The sequence below is a fragment of the Mya arenaria genome, chromosome 4 (assembly GCF_026914265.1).
Source record: "Mya arenaria isolate MELC-2E11 chromosome 4, ASM2691426v1".
Classification (NCBI taxonomy): Eukaryota; Metazoa; Mollusca; class Bivalvia; order Myida; family Myidae; genus Mya; species Mya arenaria.
The window spans coordinates 45,919,049-45,934,840 of record NC_069125.1 but is presented as its reverse complement, the minus strand read 5'-3'; the positions used below and the strand labels follow the sequence as shown (position 1 = coordinate 45,934,840).

Below are 15,792 nucleotides of genomic sequence, written 5' to 3'. Positions count from 1 at the left end.
CTACGGTAATTGATTTGACTGGTATGGAGCTAATGAACATAGCACCGTTTTCGGAGTTTGACCTAATTATTCGATATCCAGTTACGATGGAAACAAACAACTTCGCTTTTATCTGACGTTGGATTGGATTGTGAAACCAATGGGCTTAATCAATGCAGTGGTTAAATTGTATGCAAGTAATGTTGCATCCGCCCCACATACATGTGAACATAACTTTTTTTTCGCATTGGATTAGCTCCATACCAGTCAAATCAGTCGGATTTTAAATGCTTTATTAAAAAATCCAACCGGAATTCAGAGACACAACTTGTTTGAATCCAATCTATAAATTTAAATTAAGTGCAATGTTGAAGGTATGTGTGTTTTATAGACATTCCAGCAAATTTATGGCGCTCACGGTAATTTGAAGTGAACGATTAGTATCGCTATCCATTGAAATATTATTCTGAAACGGCGCGTAGATGCACGTGAGTGAGTCGAGTGTGCCGGATTGGGTAAGACGGAATTTTTCCAGGCCCGGTAAAACCTCATATGACCGTTATGTAATAATAGCAAGCCTTACAACCGGCTTCCGCACGCATACGTGTACAATGTACAAAGAGGCTGTCAGATAAATTCAATTGTCATGATATGCACATAATATTAATAATATACAGGTATATTCGTTCCATACAAGTACATACCAACTGTACTAGCTTATCGCTTTTTAGACATATAACATGTGATTCAATAGGATTATTGTGGCATATCTTCTCTTAGAAAATAAATGTTTCAACAATTTCTTTTACCAAATATGTATGACTCCAACAAATAAAACATTTTGAGAAAATAAAGGGAGCTTTTATTTTGATTTTTATATGTTTTTAGTAGAAGAGAGAGTTTCTCTATCTTTCACACGTAGCCCATCGGGGGCATTAATCTCCTTTTTATGCATAAATAGAGGAGACTTTCCATACTTCCAATATTTACCCATTGCATCTTTGTAATGCTGAAATGAACGCAGATTTATGACAAACCATAATGTTGCATTCAATCCATAAGGTGCAAAAGATAGGCTTTGTAGGCACTTCATAGGGAAGCCGTTTGCATATGTATATTCAGTTTCCTTTCTTCTTAAAAAGGAGATTTTTGGGACCCGTTCTGCACCCATTTTGCGCGTGAGCATTTTTATCATGAAGCTTAAGAAGAACTTTAATATAACAAATTATATAAACAATTATGAACTATTAACCATTATTTAAAGCCATTTTAGATGCTTGTTTGGATTTGTTGATGATGATAGTGCTAATGATGTATTTTACTAGTCAAGTGTGTCAGTCAAACATTCACGCGATCGTGACTACCTTGTTTAGAGATAAGATGTATTTAGACTGAATCGACAGGCTATTGATAGGAATTCATGGCAGGTACTTCTATCAGTTTAGCACGACCGAAAGATAAATTACCCCTAAATCGACCCACGTCTTCATACTTCGATAAAGAGCGCTTTAAGTTTGCTTTCAATATTTATATAACTGATGAGTGTTAAAGTTGGTCGATTTTTTATCCGAAGAAAATATGTTTTCAAATGTGCTTTGTTTGGTTATAATAACTGTTTTAGCAGGGAAATGCTTATCCGCAAGTATGATATGTTTTATATATTTTACCTATTTGTAGTACTACCTATTGGTATTTTGTTTCGATAAAAGTCTTAACTTCGGATATATTTACACGACCTTTTGAGTTTAAAAAGGTTGCATGTCAAAACCCGTTCAATAATAATGTGATAAAATGAAACTAAATTGATTTAAATAGAAACGGAACTGGAACTTGTCTATTTATTTTGTTCGTTTTTTTCGACCTGACGTGAAGACAGTCAGCAGCAGCTTATTGAATTACATTTGTAATCGTCAATATTCATTGTTGGATGAATATTAATCAGTCAATAAAATTAATATTTCTGCAAACGTCAAACAAACTAATGACCATTTTCTTAAAATTGGCTGTAGAAGTTTTTGTTTTGGCCGTCATAAAAATAAGCATGCTTTATTCCATTTTTGCTCTATTTATTTATTTATTTATTTATTTATTGAGATACCATTTGTTTGGGAACAAGTAACCATGATATGCTGTTTTACAGCAGATTTATGCTTTTACTCAACACATACGTAATTATTTTTGTTTTAATTTAGAATTAACATTTATTTTAGATCTTAGAAACCCGCAATGCTTTATTGAACAAACGTACAAAAGTCCAAACGAAAGATAAAGCCAAATAAGATATCATGGACTAATTTTGCTGCGTTATGTAACTTTTATAGTCTTTTCCTTTGGGCAATAAAGTGAATATTTTGTTTTCTTTATGATATGATTATTTTTGTTAACTAAGCAATTACTTGGGTTTAACAGTGTTTCTTTGCGTAACTAAGTGATGATTCGGGTAACTACGTGTTACTTTGGGTAACTATGTTATGATTTTGGTAACTAAATGATTCTTTATGTAACTTCGTGATTCTTTGGGTGACGAAGGTTTGGTTTTGATAACTACGTGGTTATTTGGGTTGTATTCTTAACAGTGTTGGTAAATAATAGGGAAAAGGTACTGCCATATTTTAACTGAAAAGTTGTTACTGAGGTACTCATTGAAACGACAATTCAGGGCATATTTTATTAAATATAAATTATAAGATTATTTTCTGTTACAAATAGTGCTAAATTTCAAAATTGCGACAGTATTTTTTTTTAAAAAGCAATGAAACTTCCTGCGCGTTTATTTTGTTACGAAAATATTTGCAGATCTCTGTTTTATGATTACTGTTTTACCAGTTGACCTTGATGTAGGCATTTAAAAATAATGTCATTTTTCATGAATCCCTTCTTAACAATTTACTTATTTTTGCATACAATCTATTCATACAGAATGCAGCTCCGATAAAAAGTCCGACATTGTATTTCTCATCGACGGTTCAGCAAGTGTTTCTTCCGAAGGGTTTCAGAAAATAAAGGATTTCATTGGCCAGTTCCTTACATTGTTCCCTGTTGGACCTTCTGAGACGCAGATCGGTATAATGGTGTTTGGGGATGACGCTCATATTGAGTTCCATCTTAACGCACACGGATCCGCTGCTGACGTTACTAATGCTATACAGAACATACGGTAAGGCGCTGCTGATCAGTCTTTTATCAGTTTCGTGTGTACTGTTTTTGCATTCCAATAGTAGAATTCTGATATTTTAAAACCGTTTCGAGCGTTTAAATATAAAAAGGATTAGTAAAACCGTTAGAAGCCCACAATGGACTTAATAGTTGTCTTTAAGGATTTGATGTACAATCGTGACTTATAATTATTTGTTGTTGTTTTTATTTCAATATAAGTGAATTAAACCGTCTTAGATCGTCCATTAAAATGATTTCGAGTGAAAATATATAAACAATAACCATTTTATTCTTTGCGGAAAAAATCGATGTTGAATGTGGGGTTGGCTATTTAACATCTTTATAGCTTTAAAACCTGTTTGATTTATGATAATAAAACAATCTTCACGATGCACTTGCATTGCTCTTTCGACGCGAAAACACGAAATAGCAGAAATCAGTCACTACATAAGAAATGTATAATTTATGGAATGAGCCCCAAACTGTCTACATCACGAGAGACTGTGCTTAAAAAAAGTACTTACGAGTTAAAATTATGGTCTTGTCACACTTATTGAAAAAAATAATGTATTAATTTTTATTTTTATTGCAAACATGTCACTCTTAAGTAACATTACGGTCACATATCCACCCATACGATTTGTTTTCCATAGGGCAGACTTCTACAATTTTGGGAATTCTTAGGTACCGCATTGGTTTGCGGCAACCATGTATAACAGTCATATCTTTTGCGGGGTTTTACGGTGCCCTTTAAACTTTTATCTACTCTAATTGTGCGGCTCCCGTGTGTTAACCACAGGAGAGCACGCCACACGGTGTTCCTGCTGTTTTATTAACGTTCTATGCACATCATTGGAGAGGCTCTTGAGGGACTTGCAAGGACGTCGTCAGGTTGTCGTACGATGATATTGTCAATTGTAGGGTCCCAAATTTCCCTTGCAATGCTCTATACGACATCTAGACAAGGCGTATGGCAAGTAAAACTTTTAAGGATAAATCGTTATCGTTTAACACCGCTCTAAAAGCTCCCGATGCGACCTCCAACTGCGGCAGCCGTGAGTTTCTGCAAATCTGATGATAAATAACCAGGGTTTTACATTCTCTACACACCCTTATTTTGAAGCTTTCCGGAGGCCGGTACCGAGGTGATAGCTGCGGCCATGCGGTTGGTACGCAGTTCTATGTTTACTGGCAACGGGAGAAGACAGAACGCCGAAGGAGTTGTAATCTTGTTGACTGACGGTAAGTGGTACGCAGTGGCATGTTCACTGTTGGTAATAGGACACGAAGAGACGCTAAAAGGATTGTGAATTTGATACCTGATTGGCGGTAATTAAGCAATGTTGACTACGGCTATACCAAAAAATATTGAAACGTAAAAGGTCGAGTAAGATAATAAAATAAAATAAATAAAATAAAATTTTGTTTCTGTTTATGAGAGGATATTATTTAATTGATGTAATGTTTCATAACACTAATGCATTTTACCTATATGATGATATATATAGTTATTCACCGATTAAAGTATGAAATGAATGTGTGTCGGTCCTACGATTGTGCATCCTTACTTTTGTAATTAAAACAGCATATCAATCTTACAGGAGGAAGTATCACGTCTCCTGAAAACATAGTAGCAGCCGATGAGTTAAAAGCTGACGGTGTCACTATATATACAGCTGGCGTCTCCAAAGGCCCGAATAATGTTCAAACGGAAATGGAACTGCTGGCGTCAAAGGTCGAATACTTCTTCCGTGTGGATGATTTCGGTGCCTTCGATAAGTTGCAGGGTCCACTTGCAGTTACAGCGTGCAACAGTATGCTTATTAATTTAAAGATCCAAGGTTAAAATACGAATTTTGTTGAATAAAACTGTTTGTTGCACAGTAATGGATCATCGTCATGCTGACTTGTGGGTGTTTAAGTGTTTAAGTATTTGCATGATATAACAAGTAAACTCAACGTAAGTAATTATTCACTGCTGCGTTTTTCAGATACCGGCGGATGTCTGTGTTTTAACGGTGGCTCTTGTGTTCCGGGCCATACATCCTGTCAGTGCCACCCAGCGTTCACCGGTTGGAGCTGCCAGTACAGTACGTACTTGCATTTATAGCGAATTCTTCTTAAAACAGATCATACTGACTGTCTACTCTAAACAAAATATCAATGGAAAAGTGTTCATATAATGGAGATTGCGCATAGCATACTGCGTTTGAATGTGTACTTTTCGAGTACTTTTTAAGTATAATGTTATTCATAAAATATATTAACGATAGCAAAGACACATGTAAAATATGTGACATACTCTACACAGGTATGCGATTGAGCTTTTTCACTGTGATAGCGCCTGATCCTAGAAGACTACTTTTTAGTTCAACCGAAACTGGTAATATAAGTACAAGTAATGTTCTGCAACATATCTTTTATTGGGGTAGTCCTTGCGGAATTTCATTGACACGTTTATTTAACTCAGTACATTTCCACTATATACGTAGGCGTCACTAGCAACTAGTGTGCGAATGTTATGCGTCATCTAATAGTCGTGCAAAAACCTACTAGAACGAGCACGAATATACCTGTGTATCCCTTTTGAATGCTACGTCATCCAGATATGTGTAAATTGTACAAGTTAAACGCGCGTGGTTGATATTCCGGACACGTACAAAAATCAATTAACGTCATACAGATACAAGTAGGATGTTATGTGAATGGTTACGATGTCTACATAAACAAAAGCGAGAGAGACTTACACAGAGAGGTAACAAACGAACTTGAAGGTCAATTGCTGCTTTTAACTGTACTAGTAGCAACTCGTACAAGTGGAAATGCCAGTAGCATTTTCAACCTCTCTTTTAACCACACTATGCGAACGTTATAGTAAGCACTTGGCGCACATAAAGGGCTGGCTGATACTTTCCATGCACCTTCATGCTTATGTCAACGTACAAACAGTAAACTTGCAGTTTTTGGGCTCTCTACATTGAGACAATATACCCACGATATCGTTTCACTCTCGGATTGCACAGTATCTGTTTGCATTTGCTTACTTGCAGATATTTGTTCTGCTGTCTACAGCCCGTGTCTTCCTCACGGATCGTGTCATGTGAATGGAAATGACTATACATGCACGTGCGACCCGGGATTTACCGGGAACCACTGTGATATAGGTATCTATGTTGTTGTTGTTGTTGTTGTTGTTTTCAAACGGAGGGAAAGGGTACAAGTAAATAAAGGTTAATGATAGTTTGGACCAGTACCTAAGTACAGCCATCAAACTTGGCTGATGTTAACTATCGCTCAAGAAAATCTTCGAATGTCAAAGCTTCACTCATCACTCAGTCTTTCAACATAATGTTTCAATCTTTAACATATACATAAATACTCTGAATTCTCTTTTTGTCCAGATATAGACGACTGTGCCAGTTCCTCGTGTCTGAACGGGACCTGCGTGGACGGGGTGAACTGGTTTTATTGTGCGTGTTTTCCTGGATACACGGGAAGATTTTGTGATGAAGGTGAAATGCTTACTTTAGTGCATCTCATAGCTCATCTGTGTGTCAAAGAAACATTTCCAGGCAGAACATTGGTGTCGTTTACGGCGTTTTTGTCGCAATTTTCATTGTTTTGGTACCTTCTCCATAGCTCACACCGGCCGTTCAAGATATTATATTAACAATTTTAATGCACTTACTTAGATGAAAGTATTTATAATACGATGCATTTACGTATGTGTCGGATTTCTTTTCAGTGGTATTGTTGAATATACACATTTGTAAATAATGATGATTTGAACATTGTATATTTAAGACAAGCAGTTACCCCGTGTAAATACACATTTGGTCAGTGCACTGATACTCGTGAAGTTCAACCATGTACTGATCAAATGTTTTCTGTTACATTAACATAATCTCATGTATTAATAATTTAAAACGCACATGTGTAGCGAGGTCTAATTCTTATTTAGTCACGTCCCTTAGATTGATGGAAATGTCGGGCGATGCAAAAACTAATAAGGATCAGAACGTAGGAACCGTCCAAGACATTCACATCAGGTTTTAGTTCATATACTCATATAACGTGTGAGTGACAATACATTCGCGAGAATGGGAAAAGGCATTCAACTCTTGCTTTACTAGAAGTTGGGTTCCTTGTTTTGAAGAAAAAAAAAGCGCTGGCATCCGCATGAGATGTTCTTGGTGTAGAAAAAAAACGAGTCTTTCAAAACATTCATATCTAAACACAATTCCGTTTCTACAGAAATCGATGAGTGTGCCTTGAACACGCCGTGCAGGAACGGTGCCACGTGTCACGACCTCATCGCCGATTTCCGATGCACATGCGTGCACGGTTACACCGACAAATCCTGCTCCACCGGTAATGTTTCTCTGTGATGTATGCGTGATAATTCCCATACATCAATACTGAAATGATAATTACAATGTACCATATAATGTAATGATATATCTCATCATTGGTTTGGCTGACCGTCCCAATCTTTATTGATACAAAATAATGTACTTACCGTGTGTTATATTGTTTGTTCAATTAGTTTGACTGTTTTTCATTGCTTTTTGATCCTCGTGCCACTAAAGAGACAGTAGGTATTTGCGAAAGTGTTGGCTTAAAGCATGTGTTTAAAAGTTATATCTAATAGTTGCTTAAAGAAGAAAAACAACTGCACAGTAGGGGACAGGTAATGCTCTTGATATACATATTGGTTATTGTGGAAAAACATACAGTAGGCATAAGCCCATGAGTACAGTAGTATACAAATAAATAATTAAGTTATTATAAATAAGTTAATACATTCATATGGTTGGTGATTAGTATTATTTACATGTAGTAAAATACAGCGATAACCTGCAATAAAATAAATAATTATTTAAGTCAAAAATCAATGTTTATATATGCTCATGTATTACTACTTGTAAAACAGTAAGTCTTTTGCAGCAAATGCTTTATGACAAAATGTTGCTATTTTTTCAAAACACAGCTTTCTGATTGCACTTTATAACCGTTGGTACAGTAACATATATTTATTACTGTTTGTCTTAGTTCTATGAAAAATTCACATTCGAAAATAAAGTGAAATTCATCTTCTAAAGAGTTACAAAATGGGCTCTTTCATTAACTGAAATAGGTGTAGGTTTGTTCCATCGACCTGTTTCTATACAAAGTATATGTGACGAAACACGTAATTTAGTAAATGAGATTTTATACTTTTCAATGCTAACAATGTCTAAATTTGGTTAAAATTTAAACTCAGCAAATAGTCTATACGTTAATGCTCTACATGAACTTTGTATATCTGCATTTCATTCTTGCTTATAGTGGTCACTGATTCTTTGTTTAACATCATATAAATCAAATTCACATTTCCTGTTTAAAATATCCAACTTTGGTGAACACAATTCCCAAATAATTAAGTTTATAAATAATTTCAATTTCTTCATTATTAATAAGTAAACATAATATTACCTTATCTCCGTCCTCCTTTTTTAAATATCATGATTTTAGTTTTACTGACATTTACTTTTAGCTTCCATCTATCACAATATTTTATATTTCAGTATAGTTAAACCATTTTGAAGTCTCTTTTCAGTTTCAGAAAAAATACATATATCATCTGCATATGAAATGAGATAAAAATTTAACATACAAATAACAATGCCATCATGGCCTTTCATGATCCATGTTTCTTCTTAGTCATTTAGATACATAGCAAATAAAAATGGGGAAAGGCTTTCCCCTTGTCTAAAACCTAAGTTGCAACTAAATCCATCACTAACCTTATTATTGCTTTTAAAGCTTGATCATTTATATACATATTTCTAATATATCAAAAAACAATCCTCTCAATCCTTGTTTGATAAGCTTGTAAAAAAGTGTTTGTTTTTCAATATAATCAAAGCCTTTTGTAAAATCTATAAGGCAACAAATAATCTATTATTTTTGTTTAACATATGCTGTTAGAGTCCATGGACAACAAAACTAATTTATCCAAAGTACTCATTTTCCGTCTAAAACCAGCCTGTGCTTCAACATATACATTATAATTCTCTGCCCAGCATGTCAGTATGTTATTTTTTTATCTTGGAAAATAATTTTTAAGTACAAAAAAGAATGATTCCCCTTTAGTTTCCAGGGTCTTCCCTATTTCCCATTTTGAAAATGGCACAATATAGCCTTCAGTCCACAAGTCTTGAAAATATCTTTTATCGAACAATTTATTAAACAACTTATGTAGGTATTCAAGTACATTAATGGGAGCATATTAAAATAATTCATCAATTACATAGCCAGGACCTTCTGAGCGCCCTAGCTAAGGTTTCAATTCTTTACAAGCTTTAACAATATTTTTAACAAGATCTCTTGATTGAGTTCATCAAACATAAATGTAGGTTATCCATGCGCATACCTTTCATTAAAATACAATATATCATCATCTTGTTGGTAACAATGTGTCTATGGGTTATTAATGGCTTTAAAATAATCTGCAAAACTATCAGATTGTGTACACTCTTCAGCATTTTCCAATATTCTTTGGCATTATGTAATTTGGCTTTTTCAAGCTTATTTGTTCTATCTTTTTCATAAATATTTATTTTATTCCTACACAAACATTTATAAATTGACCAAGCCTTTACCATATTTGATCTATTTGTATCTGATTTGTCTTTTCTATTAATATTTAGAAAATAATAAAAAATATTTCTACTTGCAGTACATTGAGTATCATACCAATTTTCTTGACTGAGCTTATTGCTATTATCTTTGTTTTCATGTTTAAATTTTAAACAAAGGAGAACATACAGTATCAATTAATTCATAACACTGACTGAGATTAACATTTATATCTTCATTTCTATTACAGCTAGTAACACTTTCTAACAGTAATTGTTAAGTGTTCATGTTTCAGTGTTTTCAAAGGTTTCCTTATATATACCTGTTTTATCTTGATCACATATATACTTATATGGTATTTTTGTATTATCATTGGTAGCATTATATATAATATATTTGTATATAATAAATAATGTGTTATATGTTATGCACCACTCTTATGTTAAGAAATACCCTCAGTTGTGTTGTTGTTCTTTCGATTCGTCTGCTATTTATTTCACATTTAGACATACAATAACTTTGGAATGTTTGGCTTACCGTGGTCGTCTATTATAATATTTTTACAGACATCAACGAGTGCGCCAGCGTCCCATGTCAGAACAATGGCACGTGTCAGGACCGCGTGAACGACGTCGAGTGTCAATGTCCCGTGGGCTACTACGGCTGGTTTTGCGAAACAGGTAGGTTGCGTAAGAAACGAATTATATTTTATGAGTTTCTGCTTCGTAAGTACTTTTTATTTGAATTTATATATATATATATATTTAATTCTTCAATTTCGGTCTTTATATCATCTATTTCTATATATGTCTGACGTTATCGAATAAACGAATGCTTATTGAGCGAGCATCAAATGTTTGTTTGTTTCGATGTCTCGGTTCCAATCATGATCGGTAGAAGTTAGCTTTGCAGAAACGATTCTCTCATGCTTTACAATCTTCAGCAACCTGTCAGCCGACTATGGCGGACGTCATCTTCCTTTTAGACTCCTCCATCAGCCAGACTGAAGACGACTTCAAGAAGCAGCTTGCTTTTGTCAACCAGTTCATTGACCACGTGGTCGTCGACGAGAGAAACTTCCGGGTAGGCGTGGTTACGTTCTCCTTTAAGGCGCACCTGGAGATTGGCCTCAATGACTACAAAGACAATGTCACACTGAAGGAGGCTGTCAACAATATCACCTTCAGGTCAGCCTCTGATGTTATTGTAAAGCACGGATATGGCTGAGAGAAAATAACAACCCTCATTATTTCCTTTTTATTTGATAGTGATATAAGTACACATCAAGTTAATACCAAGACCATGTTGCCATGGTTTGATGCAATGAACACTAAATAGAAAACAAGTAAATGGATACGTATCATAAAGCCATATGTATTTCAGACCTGGCGGGACGCTAACACATCTTGGATTGGATGAAGTCACTAAGCATGTGCAGGATATATTGCCAGAGCGGTAGCTATTTAAATGGATGTTTTTTGCCATTTCGAGGTCTTGATGTTTAAGGACGAGAATCGGGACAATTAGCAACTTAATCAATAAGAAGCCATTAATTTGCGTCGGCGGGGATACACGTCGTTTTCAATTTGACAACTTAACGCCCTTTTAACGGAATAAATGGTCGAAAACCCGATAAACGGCTGCTTTTGATTTCGCTTTCTACACAAAACAATGGCCAAAATAATCGGCACTATACATTAAAGCATAATGCCTACTTTCTTTAAGATCTGTTATGATTTCAAGTTTTCGATTTTAAAGCAATTTAAGATATGATCCCGTTTGCAAGTCACTGAGTAAAAATATAATCCTATTTCCTTGTTTAGGCTGTTTGGGAAAAAAGCGAAGCGATACGTGTTCCTCCTAACCGACGGCATGTCCACTAATCGCCAGAGCACACTGCAGGCTGCTGCAAAACTCAAGACAAATGTCACAAAGGTTTTGGCTATAGGTAAGCTTGGATAATTTAGACGTCACTCATCTTAAATGGGGTAACAAAGTAATCAAACCCAAAAGTTAGAGCGAACACTGTTAAAGTTAACAAGCTATTTCACGCCATTTTAACTTCTAGAAACCAACTATGCTTTCCCATGGTTAATCCATGTGTTTATTTTTTACTTAGCTCCAAGAGAAGAGAAATAACTTCTATTTCTAAAGTAGACTACGTTCTTTTGCCATGATACAGGTATTGGCTCGGAGGTTTCCCAAGATGAGCTGCTTGGCGTGGCCTCCCCGGGGGACGAGCGGGCTCCCGGGTACGTGTTTTCCGTGCACAACTTTAACGCTCTCTATACAGTCATAGAGCAACTGGTCGCCCTCACATGCGACGGTAAGGCGTAAAGGACCGATTTAATATGATTCATATTTGTTTAATAATTGCGTGGTGATGTTTTTTCCTTAGCAAAAAGCTTTAACAATTTGACATTTCCTCCAACGCAAACGATTTGACAGTAAGCTTTCGGTGGTTGATAATACATAATGAATAGAATCATTCGAGAACAAGAGATGCAAGAAAAATAGTAAACATCATGCAGTTTATAGAACACCTCGGAATTCTTTTTTAATGATTAGCTTTAGTTGTTTGATCGTTGGAAATGCGATTCGACAAAGGACTCGTTGCTAATCTAAGCTTGTGAAGGTACAAAATGTGTTCATTGATTGTTCCTTATAGACAAAAGAATTCGTCAAAGTAAGCTTTTGTAGTAATCTCAATGCCTTCATAAGCAAAACTATTCATTTATTTTTAATGAAATATAAATAGTGTGCATGTGATGAGGTAATGTGGTAATGTTTGTCTTCAGGTTGATTCTGTACAATATGGCCCAAAATAGACATTATTAATTTTCTTCCCACTGGGTATAATGTGTTGAATCTTTTGTCCATATAGCGGTTACTTACTTCATATGCGGTTAATTAATGATTCAATATAACATTTACTTTTAGAGTGTTTTTGGAATACATCAAGTGATGTTACATTTCTACTGGATATGAGGTCAGATATAAGTGATCTTGACTTCAGCCAAGCAGTAGATGCACTGACCTATATTCTGACGGATACCCTTAATAAAAACTTCAACGTCACAGTCCGCCTAGCCTTGGTTTCGTATGACGATGAACGCGTCCAAATTCAGCGTCATTTGACAGACACGGCAACCACTGACAGCTTGATTCAATACATACAGACTTTGACAGTGATTCGGTCTTGTGATGGAGGAAGTACCGGGTCTTGTGGTTCTTTAAACATCAACACACTAGATAAAGCACTTCATAAGATAGAACATGATATATTCAGTGAAAGTGCAGACGATACGCGACAGATCATTATACTGCTAACGAATGGTGATTCACGCGTTTCAAGGGGACCCGGCTCGACACTGGCCCGATTGAAAGGTTCGGGCCGGCTTGTGTTTGTGGTGGGGGTCGGGGAAGGATTCAAGATTGAGTCTGCACAGGGGCTAGTCAGCGACCCCGCCTATATTTTTGTGTCTCGTTTTGGAGAGACCCACAGAAATCTGGACCTGATTGCAACAGAAGTGTTCTACAGCTCGTGCCAACTTTCGAATGACTTTTGAAACAAACTTACTGTTACATGTTTTAAATTGATTTTGTATCTATTGAAAGATTAATTTTGCATCGTCGGTTCCATCTATCAATGGGACAGGTTTTTCAATACACAAGATAAAGGCATTTCTTTGAAGAGTTTATGTGGTCGACCTTTGTGGACTCGATCAGAACTTAAGGAAAAGGAGAGTCACTGATTGCAAAATAAGTTTACCAAATGTTGTGATGGCTACTCAAGTTTACACACATGGAGAAATTATAATATTTTCTTTATAAATACAGACGCCAAATGTTCCAAGCGGAATTTCAGATACCGCGTAGGAAGAAAGTGATCTGAGCATGTGCAGATCTGATTTATATACGGGTTGGAATTTTCCTTTTTATACTCCAGGTCACAAAGAAGGTATAACTAGTATATACCAATAAATAAACATAAAAAAATAACTATTACCTTTTATGTTTTACTTTTATTATTTTCTCCGTCAACCCTAGGTGTCTCTTCAGCTTCTTTCGCCAAGGTCGGGTAAGTATTTAACACCAACGTTCTACCTCATACAGTACAGATTGTTCGTTTATTACTAGATTTCACAAGTGATCCACAGTTTAATAGATACTGCGGTCTGATATTAATATGTCCGTATGCATATAGTGCAGCAATACACTCTGAAACAATATCAAAACTGACCAGGATATATCTCATTTTGCAGAGCAGCATCATTTTTTATTATAATTGTTTATGACTGTTATGCTTCGCCTCAAGTTTAATGTTTGTTTGACCTTGATCCTTGTGCCTGTAAACATAAGTTTTGCTTCTATTTAGCCTACCGGGATTGATTTATTGATAGATAACACTGTCATGAAAATAGCATTTTGTCTAGCCTCTTCTTATACGCGTTTCTAAAAACGATATCTTACACAGTAGTCACGCCTTACATCAGTCGACTGCTACCAAAAATCATTTTGTAAATATCTTTCAGTTCATATATTTATTTTCCTTTTCTCTCGAATCGTAAATTAATAGCTAATTATAACTCTTTACAGCACACTCAAATTGGTCAAAATTTTAATGGTAACGCTAAGCGGTTTTTACGTCGAAATGTTGAAAAAGAATACTTCCTTATAAATATATAGGTCACACAATATTAAAGTTTACATTCCCTCGACACAACTTACCTATATACCTCATAATTATTTTTTAGTTTGTGAAATAGTATGCCAAGTAAAGTATATAAAGCCAGGATGTCTTTTGATTACTATATAAACTAATGACTTGAACTGGTTATCACCAATGAATGGAAAAGGGTTATTAACTTCCTAATCACATTTACACATAGCACATGTTTCGTATATAGCAGATCCTAACACTGTTAAAATGTTCGTCATAAGCTCTTCAGTAAATACTTATATTTGTTAAAAAGCCATACGTCATGAATAGCTAGTTTGCCCTATTTTGCAATTCCACATTGTATAGGGTAGTGAAAAATTCGTAACTGGACTGAATGTTAACACGCTTAAATTATCATCTAGACCTCGCTGCTTCAATAACCTGCTTCACAACTTACATATTAATGGTATCGAAACGATGTCTCGTTGGTATTTTACGTAACAAAGGATCAGTAATGGCTTTGAAACCGAGATACTCACTGTGTATAAAACCTAAAATCAGTGAATAAAACTGGCCAAGAATGTTTCCTGTGTTACAATCTCGAAATGCCTGTCGATATCCCCTATCCCATCATTCTTTCGGAAATCATCTACCGTCCAATGTTTCTTGAATACCCATCGCTCCCTGTCTCCTTTGATGGCATTACTGTGTGGTTGTTTTTCTCTGACAGTTGACTATATATTACATATAGGTGGTTTCATCCCTGCTAAGTGAGATGTATACAAATTGTTAAATTACTTAAAACGTTGGGAAGTCTTTACATGTTGAACTTCACTAAAGATCAAGAAATCATCATCTTCCTAAAGGCTGCATAAACCGAACAGCAATTCTTTCGTACTAAGCGGATGGAATTATCGTGTGTTTCTGAAAAGGTTAAACTCGCTAGTAGGCTGAATGTATACATAGAAATAAGAAATATTCAGCATCTTCGTCTACATTGCAATCAATACCGAAGGTGGTTGTTAAACAAGTCGTAATTGAGGTCACTGAAATAGTGTTCAAGCCACGCATGATATAGCGAGAAGCGACGTTCTCCGCACACAGAAGACTTTAACGACCTTCTGGACAATCGGCCCATTACTTACTTGTTTACGTACTCAATATTTCTAAAATAATGTTTTAAACCTATGACCGAGACAATCAAATATACACAGTAAATACAGTTTTCTATTGATATTAAACTGTTCAAATAACACTATCGCCATTTAAAACCCTTCATATTATAGGGAACGCTTTCTGGTGTAACAAAGGACGTATATTGCAGTGCCTTACATTTAACACCTTCCACTAGTTTTGATTTAAGAGCACCACTC

General features: G+C 35.4%; 1 protein-coding gene across 1 annotated transcript; it reads left to right on the top strand.

Moving 5' to 3' along the window:
* Nucleotides 1–1,485: 1,485 nt before the first annotated feature.
* On the top strand, nt 1,486–13,699 carry LOC128232852 (cartilage matrix protein-like). Its single transcript, XM_052946622.1, has 14 exons — nt 1,486–1,621; nt 2,899–3,136; nt 4,259–4,377; nt 4,737–4,949; nt 5,127–5,225; nt 6,186–6,299; nt 6,537–6,647; nt 7,390–7,506; nt 10,323–10,436; nt 10,700–10,943; nt 11,140–11,211; nt 11,580–11,704; nt 11,939–12,082; nt 12,697–13,699. Exons 1-14 carry the CDS (start codon nt 1,558–1,560, stop codon nt 13,323–13,325), a joined length of 2,403 nt encoding a protein of 800 aa, XP_052802582.1. The 5' UTR covers nt 1,486–1,557; the 3' UTR covers nt 13,326–13,699.
* The last annotated feature ends 2,093 nt before the right edge of the window (nt 13,700–15,792 follow it).